General features: G+C 34.3%; 1 protein-coding gene across 5 annotated transcripts; it reads left to right on the top strand.

The window, feature by feature from the left end:
• Positions 1–2,045: 2,045 nt before the first annotated feature.
• Positions 2,046–16,259, top strand: LOC137814856 (metal ion-binding protein). 5 transcript variants are annotated; one of them, XM_068617778.1, is made up of 19 exons: positions 2,046–2,759; positions 2,865–2,984; positions 3,167–3,238; positions 3,355–3,425; positions 3,518–3,617; positions 3,707–3,805; positions 4,046–4,172; positions 7,335–7,468; positions 7,547–7,606; positions 7,780–8,015; positions 9,358–9,787; positions 10,554–10,877; positions 11,000–11,602; positions 11,690–11,863; positions 12,522–12,749; positions 12,841–13,124; positions 14,359–14,631; positions 14,893–15,015; positions 15,570–16,259. In XM_068617778.1, the coding sequence occupies exons 1-19, from the start codon at positions 2,607–2,609 to the stop codon at positions 15,700–15,702; spliced, it is 3,744 nt and encodes a 1,247-aa protein (XP_068473879.1). In that variant the 5' UTR covers positions 2,046–2,606; the 3' UTR covers positions 15,703–16,259. The 5 variants fall into 5 exon arrangements, 1 of the variants encoding a protein (XP_068473879.1); XR_011081689.1 differs by having other exon boundaries at positions 2,100–2,759; positions 14,367–14,631; XR_016514649.1 differs by having other exon boundaries at positions 2,100–2,759; positions 11,690–11,964; positions 14,367–14,631.
• The last annotated feature ends 92 nt before the right edge of the window (positions 16,260–16,351 follow it).

The raw sequence follows: 16,351 nt of genomic DNA, 5'->3' as shown, positions 1-16,351 counted from the left end.
CAGCTTATTTTGTAAGTTAATTTTTTTATTATATTGTTGTGAGAAACTAATTAATGAGGCATGTTTGTTGGGCCCTCTAAAATATTCTTGGCCATTGGACCAACTAATCTCGGGACCCACTAATTGCCATTTTTTCCACGTTTCTTTATTCCATTGATATTATCTACCTATTTTAATATGAATGACGTGGTTTCAACAAATCCACCATTTAACCTAATAAAATTTGAATTAAATTGGATTTATCTGCTTTTTATTATTATACTTAATTCGAATAAAGTTATTCTCGAGTTATATTAGGTTGAGTTTATTGGTTTAAACGTTTTGAATTTTTTCATAAAACCTTATAATTTCAAAATATTTTTTTAATTACATATTCTAGAATAATATTTTTTTAAAAATATACTATATTATGTAATGTTTTAATAATTAAATATTTTAAATACATGTTTAATTAATGGGAAAAAATAAATAAATAATAATAATTTCATTATTAATATTAATATTAGCATTATTAAATAATTTTGTTTAGGTTTGAAGTTGGAGTTCAAAATATTGACATTAAAAGATTGGATCTTGACTCAATTCATTATCTACACGTGTGATGTAACAAGTGGATAGTTATGTAAAGCACGGGACTTTTTCTATGCAATTTTTTTTGGAGGATCACGTTATTTTTAAAAAATATTATTATTATTATATATATTTGTTTTTTTTTATTTTTTTTATATGGTCGTTGAACATGTGGCCAATAGATTAATAGTTTAATCGATATAGTAACTATAAAATTTCAACTACTAAAAGAAAACATCACTTTTATATTCTTAACATTCAAAATTAACCATACAAATATAAATGAAACATGTCATAATATTTAAATTTAAATTTTAATAAAATCAATCATTCCATTAACCATTAGAAATTTACATATAAGATCAAAACACAAAATTATTGCTATATAAAGTTTATTACCATTCAAATTAAACAAAAAAATTGCAATGAAATATATCATAATATTTACATTTAAATTTTAATAAAACATAACAATTTCCATTAAAAATTACAAGTTTTCATAGAAAATGAAAATCAAAATAATACGTTAGAATTATGCAATTCTATAAGAAATTAAAATGCAAGAAATATACATTAATATAAGTAACTAAATTATACGTTTTGCAGAAAATTGATAAAATAATTTGTAAAAACTAATAAGTTTTATTACATATACCTTTTTTTTCTTCTTAAAATCTGTTTTTTTAATGGATTAGAGTCGTCTTCTCTCTATCTTGATAAACACTAGTATCTTCCACCATCAGTTCTTTTAGAATTTTTATTTTTTTAATCTCAATTAGAATGAAGACAGTTGCAAAAGATTATAACAAGAATATTGTTTATATTGAATCTAAAATTATCATGATTTTTAGGTTAATTTTGTTTTATTCTAAAATTAAGAATTAATTAGGTGTATTAATTCACGTTAATTATAAATTATTTGTCATTTTGAGTTCGTTAGATGTTCTTTATCTACACATAAACTCTGTCTGTCATAGTAAAAAAAACATTTTAAATTAAATTCAGGATTCAAAATGTGTTATTGGAAAATACATTCAAACAGATTTTATCCGCACTTTTGTTTCCTCTGTATGAATTTAACGATTTTGAATTCTTTTTTATTTTATTTTGTATAGTTAATGAACCAGTCATTCGGTCACGTGTATACACATAAATTAATGGACCAGTCATTCGGCCACGTAATGGAATTTTTAAATTGTGGTATTTCATTGGATAAATTTTATCCCATGTGTATAAACATTAATTAATTAATTACTTTTTTAGTAGATTATAGGAATAGGTTAGTCACTTTAATAATTTGTAAATTACTTTGATTAACTTAATGAAAGAAGGAAAAAGTTAGTTTCGTTTTTGATATTTTAGTTGCACATAAATAAGTGTGTACGATAACGATGAATCATCAAATCCATTTGAGTTGCAGCATTATCCAGAAGATATGAGCGTATATTTTATTCCTTTGCGTAATAAATTTGTGTAGGTGAGAATTTTTTGTGTGGTGAATATAAATGGGTCGTTGAGAAGGAAAAAGGTGGTAAGGTGGAGGGAGAAAGCGCAAACGAGACAGGGAAGAGAATATCCACAGCATAAGCTATAAGTTAAGCATTAATCGCAACCTGAGAAATAAGAAGTGCTTTTGTATTTTTAATTTTAAAAATGAGAATAATATTAATGAGAATTAAATAAGCAAACACGTTAAACAGGTTGATTAACAAAGAAATAAAATCAGGGAAGATTCGTGTTTATAAGCTCGATCACATTGAGCTCACACGGCTTTCGTCGTCACTCTTCACTCACTCACGTCTTTCACGTTGTTGGTGTTGGTTTCAGAAATTGAGTAAGTCGTAAAGTGAGGAGAAGCTATGAGATAAATAATTATGTAAGATAATTGGAAATCCGCGGGAGGTAGAGAGAGAAAAATTCAGTTGCAATTGTGAGAAGTGTTGTGTGTGTGTGTGAGGGTAGAGAGAAACGAGTAGCGTGGTGAAGACTTGGGTGTTTGGATTTGCAATTGGAAGAGAAGAGAGTGAGTTGGTTCGATGTCGCAGATACCGAAGGAGCCGGAGCAGGTGATGAAGATGAGAGGAGGAGGTGTCTTGGGGAAGAGGACGATTCTAAAGAGCGACCATTTCCCTGGTTGCCAGAACAAACGTTTGTCGCCTCAGATCGAAGGCGCTCCCAATTATCGACAGGTAGGTCTTCTTCGTCTTTTCGTCTTCTGCTAATTCATCTATTTTTTTTTTTATAATTTTTTTTAATCAGGTAGTTAGTGTTGTTGTTGTTGTTGTTGTTGTTAGGCATCGGACTCGTTGCATGTTCACGGTGTTGCCATTCCAACCATTGATGGAATTCGAAACGTTCTCGACCACATTGGTGCTCGATTGAAAGTTCTCTGGATTAGCCTTCGTGAGGAACCGGTGTGTTATATTTTTATTTTAATTTAACCTATGGCTGACTTCAAGGAGTTTGGGTTTTTAAAACTAACTCCTGTGTTGCATGAGTAGTACTTGAGTTTAGGCTAAGTATTGTTAGTTTGATGCTGGATGTTTGTGATAATGTTTTCTCCTTACTTATTATTTCCTTCCTTTGTTGGAATCAGCTTGCCTACATTAATGGTCGTCCTTTTGTTTTGCGTGATGTGGAGAGGCCGTTCTCAAACCTTGAGTATACGGTATGTTATGGCGGTGCATATCAGTTCTGTGCTGGCTTTCAATTTAGCTGATGCTTACACTGCAAGTTGGTTTGAATTGAGTCCGTTAACTTGTGGGGCATTCTGTACTTGATTAGGGAATTAACAGAGAAAGGGTTGAACAAATGGAAGCTCGTTTGAAAGAAGACATCCTGGTGGAGGCAGCAAGGTATTTTTGTGGCTTTGCTCCGTGCTTGTCCTGTGAATCTGTGGTTTTCTTTATGCTTTACTGTTAATCTTATTTGCACATGGATACGACAGATATGGAAATAAGATTCTTGTGACTGATGAACTGCCAGATGGGCAGATGGTGGACCAATGGGAGCCGGTGTCATGTAATTCTGTGAAGACACCACTAGAGGTATGGCTGAAACTAGTATATGATGGCAGTTTGAGATTTCTTGATCAATTTTCTGATACAAATGCATCAAGGTTTTTTCTTTGCTGTAGGTGTATGAGGAATTGCAAGTAGCGGGATATCTTGTTGATTATGAACGCGTTCCTATAACTGATGAAAAATCTCCAAAGGAAATGGATTTTGATATCTTGGTTAGTATTTTGTGTGTATTTGTTATGCTCTATCACATTTGGTATCACTTTCTGCATACATATTCTTTTGGTGCATCAAGGGGTTGGGTGATGTAGTGTCCTTCTCTATTGTCTTGTCATTGAGCTGCTGCTGATGCTGCTGAACAGTGCTTAATTGTTAGGACTCGTAGCTTTTATATTTCATACAATATTTATTGACATTGAAAACTCATACTTTTCATATTTATTTATTTATTTTAGGTTAATAAAATTTCTCAAGCTGATGTAGACACGGAGATAATTTTTAATTGTCAAATGGGGCGTGGTCGAACCACAACTGGAATGGTCATTGCAACTTTGGTCTACCTCAACCGAATAGGGGCCTCTGGTACATTTTATATATTTTTTTTATTTCTCTGATTTTAATGCTTATATTGCTTTATTTAAGTAGTTATTCATCCAAGAAATTTGAATGTAAGAATGGTTTCTTGTATATTCAGTATTTAGTTAGCATAGAAAGTCTGGATTTTTCATAAATGTTGAATTTTAATACCAAGGCAACACATATGGAAGATGCCTACATCCTTCCTTTCTGTTTTTATCAGCATCTACCTTGGTTATGATGTTAGTTTTGGGCATGGTAGTTGAATCGAGATACAAATTATGTATCAGAGAGCTTATATTTTGACTCATGAATTGTTTTATATCGTGAATAGTAAGATTCATAAACATTGAAAAAATGTAACATATACTTAAATATATAAGATGTATAAACATGCAAAGATACAATTAATAAGAAATCAACCTCAATCAAAAAAAGTGGTTGTATCTGTGTATTTACTACACAATTTCAGCAACACAACCTTCAAAAAAGGTGTGGTTGGTGCATAAGATTTCTATAACCATGGCTATATGCTACTAAACAAATTTGCATTATAGTCTTCCTCAAAATAAGTGTTGTTGCTGCTACCACATAATTACGGCAGACTATGGTTGTTGCTTGTACATACTAAACAATCTCAAAAAAAAATAAAAATTATATCCTAGTCATTCATATTCCATCCTCTTCCTCTCCAAGATCTACATCACTTAAGTCATCTTCATCTTCTATTAAAAGCTCTTCCCCTTCAATGTCCTCAACTTCTTCCTCATCTCCTACTATGGATTTTCCATTTTTATTGGTCTTGGCATTTAAGTTTCTAGGACTTATATTAGTAAAAGAAAAACAAATAAATTTTAGTTCTAGTTTGTTGAACTTACATTTCAAGTTCTAACTTCTAAAGTTTCTAAATAGACATAATTACCTCGCTTCCTTTTTTTTTACTTGGAGTTTCCTCTTCAACAGCAAAGCACTCATGTGCATCCATCCATGAGGAATCAATAGGCAAACAAGAATTTTCCTTTTCAGTGATGTATTCATCATCCAATTCAATATCCGACAAACATATGGGATCATAAGTTTCCTCCTTCTCTTCCCTTTTGTCTCATCTCAAGCTGAAGATTGTACTTCACACGCATAAGAGCATTTAATCTTTGTTGTTCCAATCTATTTCTTCTCTTAGTATGCACTTGGTCAAATGTGCTCCAATTCTTTTCATACCCTGTTGCACTACATGTGAGGCTCAAAATTTTCATGGCTCCCTTTTGTAACTCTTTACCTTCTTCTCCCCCATAACTCTCCCACCAAAGAACTGTAAAAACAAAAGTACTGGAAGTGTGTGCCTATATGGGGACCAAAATAATTTGGTTCTCTTTTCCATTAACATTCTCCAGCTGCCACAAGGTTAGAAGCCCCATCTGTAACTACTTGGACAACATGCTCCTCTCCAATTTCATCCACTATGCTGTCCAACAACTCATTTTTTCCCCATCTTTTATCACATCACTAGTATCAATATATTTCAAAAAACAGTCCCACTTGAATTGTTAACAAGAAAATTAGTGAGTGATCTTTCTTTCTCATATGTCCAACCATCACACATCAATGTGCATCCTCATTTCTCCCAATCACTTCTATATTTTTCTAGACATTTTTGTCCATTATCCACAACTTTTTCAGATAGGAAACCCTTACCTCATGATAAGGAGACTTTAAACCTTTTCCATACTCTCCAACAACCTTTAGCATTTAGATAAAAAGAGGACTCCTTACAAGATTAAATGTCAATGAATTACATACCATAAATGCAGTTGCAAACTTCTCAAATTACATATTCTCTATTCTTATAAGATCCATTGATTGTCATTTGCTGGAGATCATTCTTTCCTTTTGCTACTTCTATTGTAACTTCTGCACAATCAAAGTTGTTATCCTCTTTCTTTTTTTCTTTACTTTTCAACAGCTTCAGAAATATTTCCTTCAACTCATTTGGAACACTACAACAAGGAATAACATCTTTCTTTGTTCCAGCAAGATGATGTTTCATCCTTTGCTATGCCACCCCAACAAGCATGAGAACAAAATTTATATTTTACTTGTAGGAAGATTTTCACAATAGTTCAAGTAATATCGGACTCCCTTTTTGATTTACCCATTTTTAAAAAGCAAGAATCCAAAAAACTCACTCAGTAGTAGTAGCACATGTAAAGCAAGGGAAGGGATCACCGGTAAAGGAGCAACATCGCTTTGCCAACATCCCACTGTTATGCTCCTCTCGCTGTCCTGCTTCTCCTGCTGTCTGGTGTTCCACTCTTTCCGCTGTCCGCTGTTCCGCTCCTCCCGCTGTTTCGTTCCTCCCTCTTTTCTGCAGGTCTTGCTTTTTCAATCAGTTTGTTCTAATGGCTGGAGGAGAAGCACAGAGGTTCACGGTATTTCTGTTCACAGTTTCACTCAGTTTGTGCTAATGGTTGTTCCTCCTCTATTCTGCTGGTCAAGCTCTTACGACTTATTTCTGTTCAGTTCATGGTTTTTAAGAAACTAAAATTAGGATTTTTACCGAACCGGGCTGTGTTGAGTGTTTTAGTGATTTATATCGTGAGGGAAAAGAATTGTGTCGTGTATACCATTTTAAAGGAGTAGGATCTGGTTGCTTATTTATGTGGCCTGGTTATTTCACCAGCTCTTGTAAAAGAAAACATATTTTATGGTAAGACAACTCTTTAGTTCATCTCCACAGGGTCCATTTTTTTCCATATCTATAGCTAGGTTACAGGGCTTCTGTCCAGCTAGTGATCATGGGAATGTTGCATGTTGTATGTAAGTGCAGATGAGTCTAACATATGTCATGAAAGCACCAACCTATTTATTTGAGAGAGAGAAACTTTGGAATGAAGGTCTTGTGATTAGTTTTGTTCTTCTCACCACATATCACTACTTTCATTGGGTATGTATGCATGCATGCATAAGACTTTAGTTCCATGAATGTCGTATAACTGTTTTATATACTGAGTAACCTTTATTTAAAATTATTGAGTCACTTGGAAAGAAAATGGAATTTCTTTAATTATTTCCTTTAATTTATCCTCACTCTATTGTCATTAAGTTCAAATCATAACGTGTACTAATAGAATTGCCATTGACAAAATATTGTATTTGTTATTGAATTGACAGGGTTTCCAAGAAGCAATTCAATTGGTAGAATTTTTCAAAGTATGACCAATGGTGCTGATCATTTGCCTGACTCAGAAGAAGCAATTCGCAGAGGAGAGTATGCAGTCATAAGAAGCTTGATTCGGGTGTTAGAGGTACTGGTATCGAATTTAATGTTATTTTTATACAATAAAAATATGTTCTTGTTGTCTTAATTATCAGATATGTTTCAGGGTGGTGTTGAGGGGAAAAGACAAGTAGACAAAGTCATTGACAAATGTGCTTCAATGCAGGTATATCTGTTTCTATTTTCTAATGATTTTAATACTGCATTATTCAAAATAAATTCTAAGTTGGATGTTTGTACTGCTTCAATGTTCTGAATTTTTCACCTGTATTCTGTGGGGTGAATTTTAGGATTTCATCTTTAACTCTCTCACCGATCCTTGTCTTGCTTTAATTTTAGAACCTGCGCGAAGCAATTGCCACGTATCGCAATAGTATTTTGCGGCAGCCCGATGAGATGAAAAGGGAGGCATCACTATCTTTTTTTGTTGAGTACCTGGAGAGATACTACTTTTTAATATGCTTTGCTGTGTACATTCATTCAGAAAGGGCTGCACTCCGTTCTAATACAGCTGATAACTGTAGCTTTGCTGACTGGATGAGAGCAAGGCCTGAACTCTACAGCATTATTCGCAGGTTAAAGTTTTAATAATTGGGCAAAGCCTTATGTTTTTAAAATTTTGGGCTAAATTGCAATTTTAGTTACCCTTTAATTATTGATGTGCCATTTTGGCGTCATTATTTATTTTGTGATTTTAGCTCCCTGATACTAAAAAATCCGCAACTTTGGTCAAATTCTCAATTTTGCATATGTTCATTCCTTTTTATTTTTTACATTTTAATTAATTAAATCAAGTTTTAAGGTACCTTTTATAAATATGTTAGCTCTGAGGTTCAATTGGACCAAAATAAAAGAAATATTTATTTTGCAAAATTGAGAATTAAGCTGAAATTCGGGATTTTCTAAATTGTTGGGCAAAAATAATGGAAAAAATGGGGGGTCCAAAATTATGGATAAAAAAATTAAAGGGAGACCAAAATTTTAATTTAGCCTATTTTTTATTTATTTCCGTTCATCAGGTCTATGGAGTATGACACCATATCTATTTAGTCAAATTGATTTTAACTAGTGAATAAATTTGGGCCAAAGTATATCTTGCCATAAAACCTTTATATTCATAAATGTTACTGAACTGAGCTATCTTCTACTTTCAAGCATAACCTTCATTTATATATTTGGTCTGAGGTCCTGATTGCTTTTGTGGCTTGGTACTGGTATAAAAGTAATCCTTGGGTTTATTTAGTCACTTGTCTTTATCTCACAACAAGTATATAGGTGCTTAGTTGGGACACAAGATTGGCGTTCACTTCTGAAAGTAGTTATCTCTTGTTTCTGAATGTTGGTGATGCTTATGTAAGTAAAAAAAGCTTCTTTGCATGGCTCCAAGACAGATTCTTTAAGGCAGTCAAATTAACCCTGGCTCTAATTCTCTTATAAAACATCAGGGAGTTAATTTTATTATTGATTTGGACATCTTGCTTTGATTCAGTTCTATCTTTTTACCCTGAAAAAATAGCACTTTTGTCCATCCTAATTTTGTTTTTACATCTGGAAAGAGGCACCAAGGAATTGACCCCATTTGAGATATCTGCTAAACTTGCAGTTTTCTTAGTCAATTTTCACTTGAAGGTGCTAGATATCTTTGTTGATCTAATATTCATCCTTGACATAAATTTTTTCATCATGTAGTTGGACCACTTTTACCAATTAGATTGTGTTGACATTCCACATTGACTATAGATGTGGCCAAAGTAGAGATTATAAAGGTTTGGGCAATCCTCTCCCCATGAACTAATTTATGGGGACGAGTTTGGCACAATCCAAGTCCAATAGATTTCTATTATAATCTAATTCATTAAATTGCTTGATCTTATGTCTATTAACATTTGGCATGACTCATGACAATTAGCATTGCAGGTTACTTAGGAGAGATCCAATGGGTGCACTTGGTTATTCAAGTTTGAAGCCATCTCTAAAGATGATAGCCGAATCCACTGATGGCCGCCCGTCTGAGATGGGTGTGGTTGCTGCCTTGAGAAATGGCGAGGTTCTTGGTAGTCAAACTGTTCTCAAAAGTGATCACTGTCCTGGATCTCAAAACCCAAGTTTGCTTGAGAGTGTGGATGGTGCTCCTAATTTCCGAGAAGTTCCTGGATTTCCAGTTTATGGAGTGGCAAATCCAACAATTGATGGTATTCGATCTGTCATCCGGAGGATAGGAAGTTCTGAAGGTGGACGCCCAATACTTTGGCATAATATGAGAGAAGAGCCTGTTATTTACATCAATGGGAAACCATTTGTTCTTCGTGAAGTTGAAAGGCCATACAAAAACATGCTGGAGTACACGGTAAACATTGCTTTTAACATATCTTTTCTATCAATTTTTAGTTAAGGGGGATTGGATGTCAGATGTAGATGTTAGAATAACTGGGTTTTGGTTTGTAGCCCACTAGATCATGTACCACCAATTGGCTTTCCCATTTTTTTTCTAGTTGTTTGTCAATAGTATGTGTATTTAACAAATTAGTTTTAATTTGTAGCAGAAACTATACTACAAAAAGAATGTAGTGATCTATTTGTGAAAAAAAAAATGTATCTAGATGAACAGTGTGAGACTGGAAATGAGATATGTTTTTAAAGAGCTTTTTCTTTTGTTCTTTGCACGAAATTGATCCATGGAGTCATAAGGTTATTGTTGTTGTAGTTGTAGTGTCTTTTAAGGTAGCAAAGGGATATATATATATATGTTCCACACTAAAGTATAATATTACTCGAGACAAAGTATTAAAGCCACGAAGTTCATATCCATTGGATGAATATTGTCAAGGACTAACTCTTCTAAAATCTTAAGCTGTTGAATATGTTTATGTCTTACAAACATTATTTTATCCATTAAAGGTCAGTTCAAATTATTTGGTCCACCCCCTATACTTTTTCTGGTGCAGTTCATGTTTTAATATATAGTGATCAACAAATGGTGGAGTGTATATAAAATGAAGCTTATCTAATATGTTGAAATTAAAATCCCATTAGAGGCCTCAATGAATTTTTTGTTAATTTGGAAATTGGTCCCCAATTGTTGGTGAATAGGAAATTGTAATTTGTTCTTTCAGGGCATTGACCGTGAAAGAGTGGAGAAAATGGAAGCCCGATTAAAAGAAGATATCCTAAGAGAAGCTAAACACTATGGTGGTGCCATAATGGTTATTCATGAAACAGATGATAAGCATATATTTGATGCTTGGGAGTTTGTTACCCCTGATGTAATTCAAACCCCACTTGAAGTTTTCAAAAGTCTGGAAGCTGAGGGGTTCCCTGTTAAGTATGCCCGTGTGCCCATCACTGATGGAAAAGCTCCTAAAAGCTCTGATTTTGACACTTTGGCAATTAATATTGCTTCTGCTGCAAAGGACACTGCTTTTGTTTTCAATTGCCAGGTAATTTCTTAATCTTTTATCTTATATGCTGTACTTTTTACGACCTTGCTCATTTTAGGTTGGTCTATTTGTTTTTATCTTTTCCCCCTATCCATATCTTACTGCAGTTATTGATATAACAGATGGGCAGGGGCAGGACAACTACTGGTACAGTCATAGCTTGCCTTGTGAAACTTCGAGTCGATTATGGTAGGCCCATTAAAATACTGGGTGATGATGTGACCTGTGAAGAATCAGATTGTGGTTCTTCAAGTGGAGATGAAGCTGGGGCTTATGCCACTTCATTAACCTCAAATGATTTGTCAAGAAAGACAGACGAGAAACAAAATCGTGCTTTTGGTATAAATGACATCCTTCTTTTATGGAAGATAACAACATTATTTGATAATGGTGTTGAATGCAGAGAGGCATTAGATGCTATCATTGATAGATGTTCTGCACTTCAAAATATTCGTCAAGCAGTCTTGCAGTATAGAAAAGTATTCAATCAACAGCATGTTGAGCCTAGGGTAAGGAGAGTGGCATTAAATCGTGGTGCTGAGTACTTGGAGCGGTACTTTCGTCTAATTGCTTTTGCAGCATATCTTGGAAGTGAAGCATTTGATGGATTTTGTGGACAAGGAGAATCCAGAATGACATTTAAGGTTTGGTTGCATCAAAGGCCAGAGGTGCAGGCTATGAAATGGAGCATCAGATTAAGACCGGGGCGGTTTTTTACTGTCCCTGTAAATTTTTTTCAACCTTTTCTATTTGCAATATTACATTCCCCTATTTGAAGCATGATTTATTCAAGAATGTCAATTATATTGTAGGAGGAGTTGAGAGAGCCACACGAGTCTCAACATGGAGATGCTGTGATGGAGGCCATTGTCAAGGCCAGGAATGGTTCTGTTTTGGGGAAAGGCTCCATTCTGAAAATGTATTTCTTTCCTGGTCAGAGAACTTCCAGTCATATACAAATTCATGGCGCACCTCATGTTTTCAAGGTACATTTATGAAAGTACTACTAAAGAAACTAACTCATCAAATTTGTGATGCCAGAGGGTAAGGCTACACGTCCAGTGGTGACCTACAGGATCATCCAATTGTAGGTAGAATTAGCATCTTTAACATGTTTTTTGGTCTGAGTTTATTTGCAGAACCCTAGATTTCACAAATGATCAATTTTGTTTTCTAGTTGTTCAAGTAGAATACACTGTGTTACCATTAATTGATGCTTTACAAGTTTATTTTTCTTCCACTCATTTTATGTTGTGCTTCTTTTTCACAATTTTCATACACATAATGACCATATTACAATAATTGTAAATATATACTTTTATCATATATTTTAATTTAAAATGTTGTTTTTATGCAATTATGACATCATGGTTTGTCGGTTGGGACTGCTGATAGTATACAAGAAAATGACCAGTGGCCTATGTAGGTGGTGAGAACTGGCAAAAAATCCAAATGATGAAACATCATTATTTGCTTACAGTAGCTTGTTTTATTATTTTTGTTTTTGAAGGAATTTCTTTTCATTATTTCTAATTCTTGTTTTTCTTCTTTGTAATTATTGAAAGCTTTATCTTATGTTTTATCAATGTATGTATAATGCGGTTGACTGTGAGAATGTCATTATCTAATACTTCACTTGTTCAGGTTGATGAATACCCTGTGTATTGCATGGCAACTCCAACCATCTCTGGTGCCAAAGAGATGCTAGACTATTTGGGTGCTAAGCCTAAACCTTCAGTCATTGCTCAAAAGGTTGTATTGACTGATCTGAGAGAAGAGGCAGTTGTTTATATCAATTATACTCCCTTTGTCCTTAGGGAGTTAAACAAACCAGTTAATACACTCAAGTACGTGGGAATCACTGGTCCTGTGGTGAGTCATCTTTACTACAGTTTGTCTGTTGGAAGTTGGCTTATTTCATAACATTCATTGTGTTGCCCTACTCACGGTAATTATAATGCAGGTGGAACACATGGAAGCACGGCTAAAAGAAGATATACTAGCTGAGATTAGACAATCGGGTGGTCGAATGCTGTTACACCGTGAAGAATATAACCCCTCGACAAATCAGTCAGGTGTGGTTGGATATTGGGAAAACATTCGAGCAGATGATCTGAAGACACCTGCAGAAGTTTATTCTGCTCTGAAAGATGATGGATATGATATTGTCTACCAGAGGATTCCTTTAACAAGAGAGAGAGATGCTTTGGCATCTGATATTGATGCAATACAGTATTGTCAAGATGAGTAAGTGTCCCCCTACTTCATATATGGGTCTTGTAAAGTTTTGTGATATGATCGTTCTTGTACTGTTTGCTTCAATTATAATTTGGGGGTTAATAATGTATACTTAGAATATACAACACACCAAATATGTCCTTAGAATCATACCAACCTATGATTGCTAATAATATAGGGGCCATGCTTTTTCTCTGAAATGTAGATCTGTCAAAATGGACTACTCGGTCCAACCCAGTCTGACGTACTTGTCAGGGAGCTTCATAGGGACAAGCTCGGCATGGTCCACCATGGGTTGGTGGGTTAAACGGGCCAACTACTTAATTTAAAAGAAAATTTGTGACTAAAAAGTTTTGCTTTTATTTCTTCAATCTACATTTTTATGATATGAAAACTGGAAAAAAATTCCAAATTACTGGAATAACCATGACAAAAAATATCATATTAATATGTATATAATGACCATGGCATATGTTAATATATATATATATATATAATAACATTTGTAAATGATAATTCTAAATATCTAAAGAACCCATGAATTGTGAGATTTTGATTATGAGAAAAGAAATGAGGGAGAAGGAGAGCTGGAGAGAATGGGAACCTGCCCGTGGACAATGTATATTTTTCCCACCCCATTTTTTTAATTGTGTTGGGCTGTTGTTGGACTGTCTCAGGGTCTTCATTTTCTAACTTTTTTTTATCATAGGTTGGTAAGCCGGGTTCTTAATGGGCCGGGGTTCAATTTCGGCCCGTACCAAATTTGCAATTTTTTTTAGTCTAACCTGGCTCGAATCCATGGTGGACTAGGTTTTGGCCCACTTTGACAGCTTTACTTAGATGCAGTCATGAGGTTCTTCGTTACAGTTTGGCTTATTGCACTTTATTCCTCTGTTAAAGTTGACTCCTTACATCTTTGAAATAAACTGAACAAACAAACTTTTTTCTTAGTTTTTAAATTAAAAACGTAAGAGATACATACTACATTACTATTAAATAAACATGGGTAATAGTCCCATACAAGGCACATGTTTAATACCTAGCAAATGTCTGTACAAATCTCTCTGGCTAATCAATACATGTTAACTGCTCATCATTTTGATTCCTGCCCAGTGGTCTTCATTTATTCCCTGTGTGTCTGTATCCACATTGTCTAGATGCTGTAATCCCACTCACTGCAGTAATCTTTGAGGCATTTTTTGTTTCAATATAGATGTACTTCTAAAATCTTGCTTTGCTGTAGCTCTGCAGGTAGTTATCTTTTTGTATCACACACAGGTTTTGGCGGTGTCGCATATGCAATGGCCATAATCTGTATCCGACTTGATGCTGGATCCAAACTCTCACAACCATTACTTGGCTCGCATATACACGCAGTGACTGAAGAGAACTTACCTTCTCGGGCTTCCAATGAAACGGCACTTAGTATGGGTGACTACAGTGATATTTTGAACCTTACAAGGGTCCTCATACATGGTCCCCAAAGCAAAGCAGACGTTGACCTTGTCATTGAAAGGTTATTAGGAATTTTTTTTATTAGTTTACAAACCATATGTTGTTACTTTTAAGAGTGTTCAACATCAAAGTGAATAAATTATGTTTCTTTTTTATTTACAAATGCATATTCTCGGGTGAGAGGAGGGCTACTTTTGCAAATATATTATGTTTGAATATTGCGAGTCTTGAATAGCTTTTGCACCATTTAACCATTGGGGAAATTTGATCTTTAGTTATGGGGTTTTCATTGAAGATACTGACTTTTCTATTTTATCAATAGATGTGCAGGTGCAGGGCATGTACGAGAAGATATTCTTTATTACAATAGAAAATTTGAGAAGTTCACTGATGATGATGATGAGGAGCGAGCTTATCTTATGGACATGGGTATCAAGGCTCTGAGGTACATTTACTTGTTTCACCCATAGGAATGTCCTTTCTATATTTTATAGGAATCGTATTCATATATTTTCTCTTAAACATGTGGAGAGTGCATCATACCCTGCTCATGGATGTGCTTATGTAGTTAAGTATATGATTTTGATCAATCCAATTCTAGAATTGTTGCCAAGTATATAATTTTAAAACACTATTAGTTAATCAATAATTTAATTTCTTTGAAAAGTAATTTCTATGTTAATTTAGTGAAAAATTATATTATTGCTGTGAAAAGAATTTTATCTTATAAGAAGTTACTCATTGGTGTAAGATTGACATTTAGTTACATTTCTTTTCACACATGCATTGTCAATTTAAGATCTAATCCTCGCATCCAATTGAAAGGAAAAAAAGAGAGGATAATTAGTACATAATATTGAATTTTGTAAGGTATTCATCCCATAAAAAGTTATTAACCATGTACAATTGTTTTTTAGTGAGAGTTGATCTTTATATATATGTTGGATATGACGTTCCGTTTTGTTGTGTAACCATTTCTGTTTTCCCCACCATCTGCAGGCGATATTTTTTCCTTATCACTTTCAGATCTTATCTCTACTGCACTTCTCCTGCCAATATGAAATTTGCAGCATGGATGGACGCAAGACCAGAGCTTGGTCATCTATGTAACAATCTAAGAATTGACAAATAACATGGCGATGCTTATAATCACGTTGTTACTGTTCTGTGGGCGTTTTCTGTTACAGTGACAGTTTGAGCCACCCTGTAACCTCTCTTCATGCTGCATAATATCGTATTTTTGCTACAAAGCCTCCAAATGTAGTATACTATGCACGCATGCTACTTTGTGAACTGCCATCTCAGGCAGAGAAGCATCCTGCACTCATTTTGTCTAGCTTTGTATGTTACGAGAGGCTGGCTTTGACACAAGGCACGAATATTGGTGAACAGAAGTGTCATTTGAGACCTGTAGGACAGTAGGTTACACTGTTGAGGAATGTTATAGTAACTCTTCCAAAAATTGTATTTCTATGTCATGTTGTTTTGGGAGGGTTTGTAAAGGAATGAAAAGTAGGGCTTCAATAGGATTGGGAAAGACATAATTCTAGTGTGAGGGAGGAGACTTCCCTATTTCTCTGTGAGCCCAAGATTTAATGTCCTTAAGAATTTAGTTATTTCACTCAAATTCAATTGTATTTTTGTATTTTATCTTCCTTTATCGAAGAAGTTAATTCTCTCTTGGCTTAACATAGTTCATCAGAATTATTTGCTGTTTATCCCGTGTTCTTCCCCATTGATTCTCAATTGTCTGTGCTTGTATATCAGTGTGTCTGGTTCTT

The sequence above is a fragment of the Phaseolus vulgaris genome, chromosome 1, assembly GCF_051622355.1.
Source record: "Phaseolus vulgaris cultivar YP4 chromosome 1, ASM5162235v1, whole genome shotgun sequence".
Taxonomy (NCBI): domain Eukaryota; kingdom Viridiplantae; phylum Streptophyta; class Magnoliopsida; order Fabales; family Fabaceae; genus Phaseolus; species Phaseolus vulgaris.
The sequence above is the reverse complement of the archived record's forward strand: the minus strand, read 5'-3'. Positions and strand labels throughout refer to the sequence as shown.

What these genes read in the sequence shown, in the direction of transcription:
- LOC137814856 (XM_068617778.1), top strand. Translation starts at nt 2,607, where the DNA reads ATGTCGCAGATACCGAAGGAGCCGGAGCAGGTGATGAAGATGAGAGGA. An exon ending in GGCGGTTTTTTACTGTCCCT is followed by an intron (nt 11,603 to 11,689) that starts GTAAATTTTTTT and finishes ATTATATTGTAG; the next exon opens with GAGGAGTTGAGAGAGCCACA. An exon ending in ATGGGTATCAAGGCTCTGAG is followed by an intron (nt 15,016 to 15,569) that starts GTACATTTACTT and finishes CACCATCTGCAG; the next exon opens with GCGATATTTTTTCCTTATCA.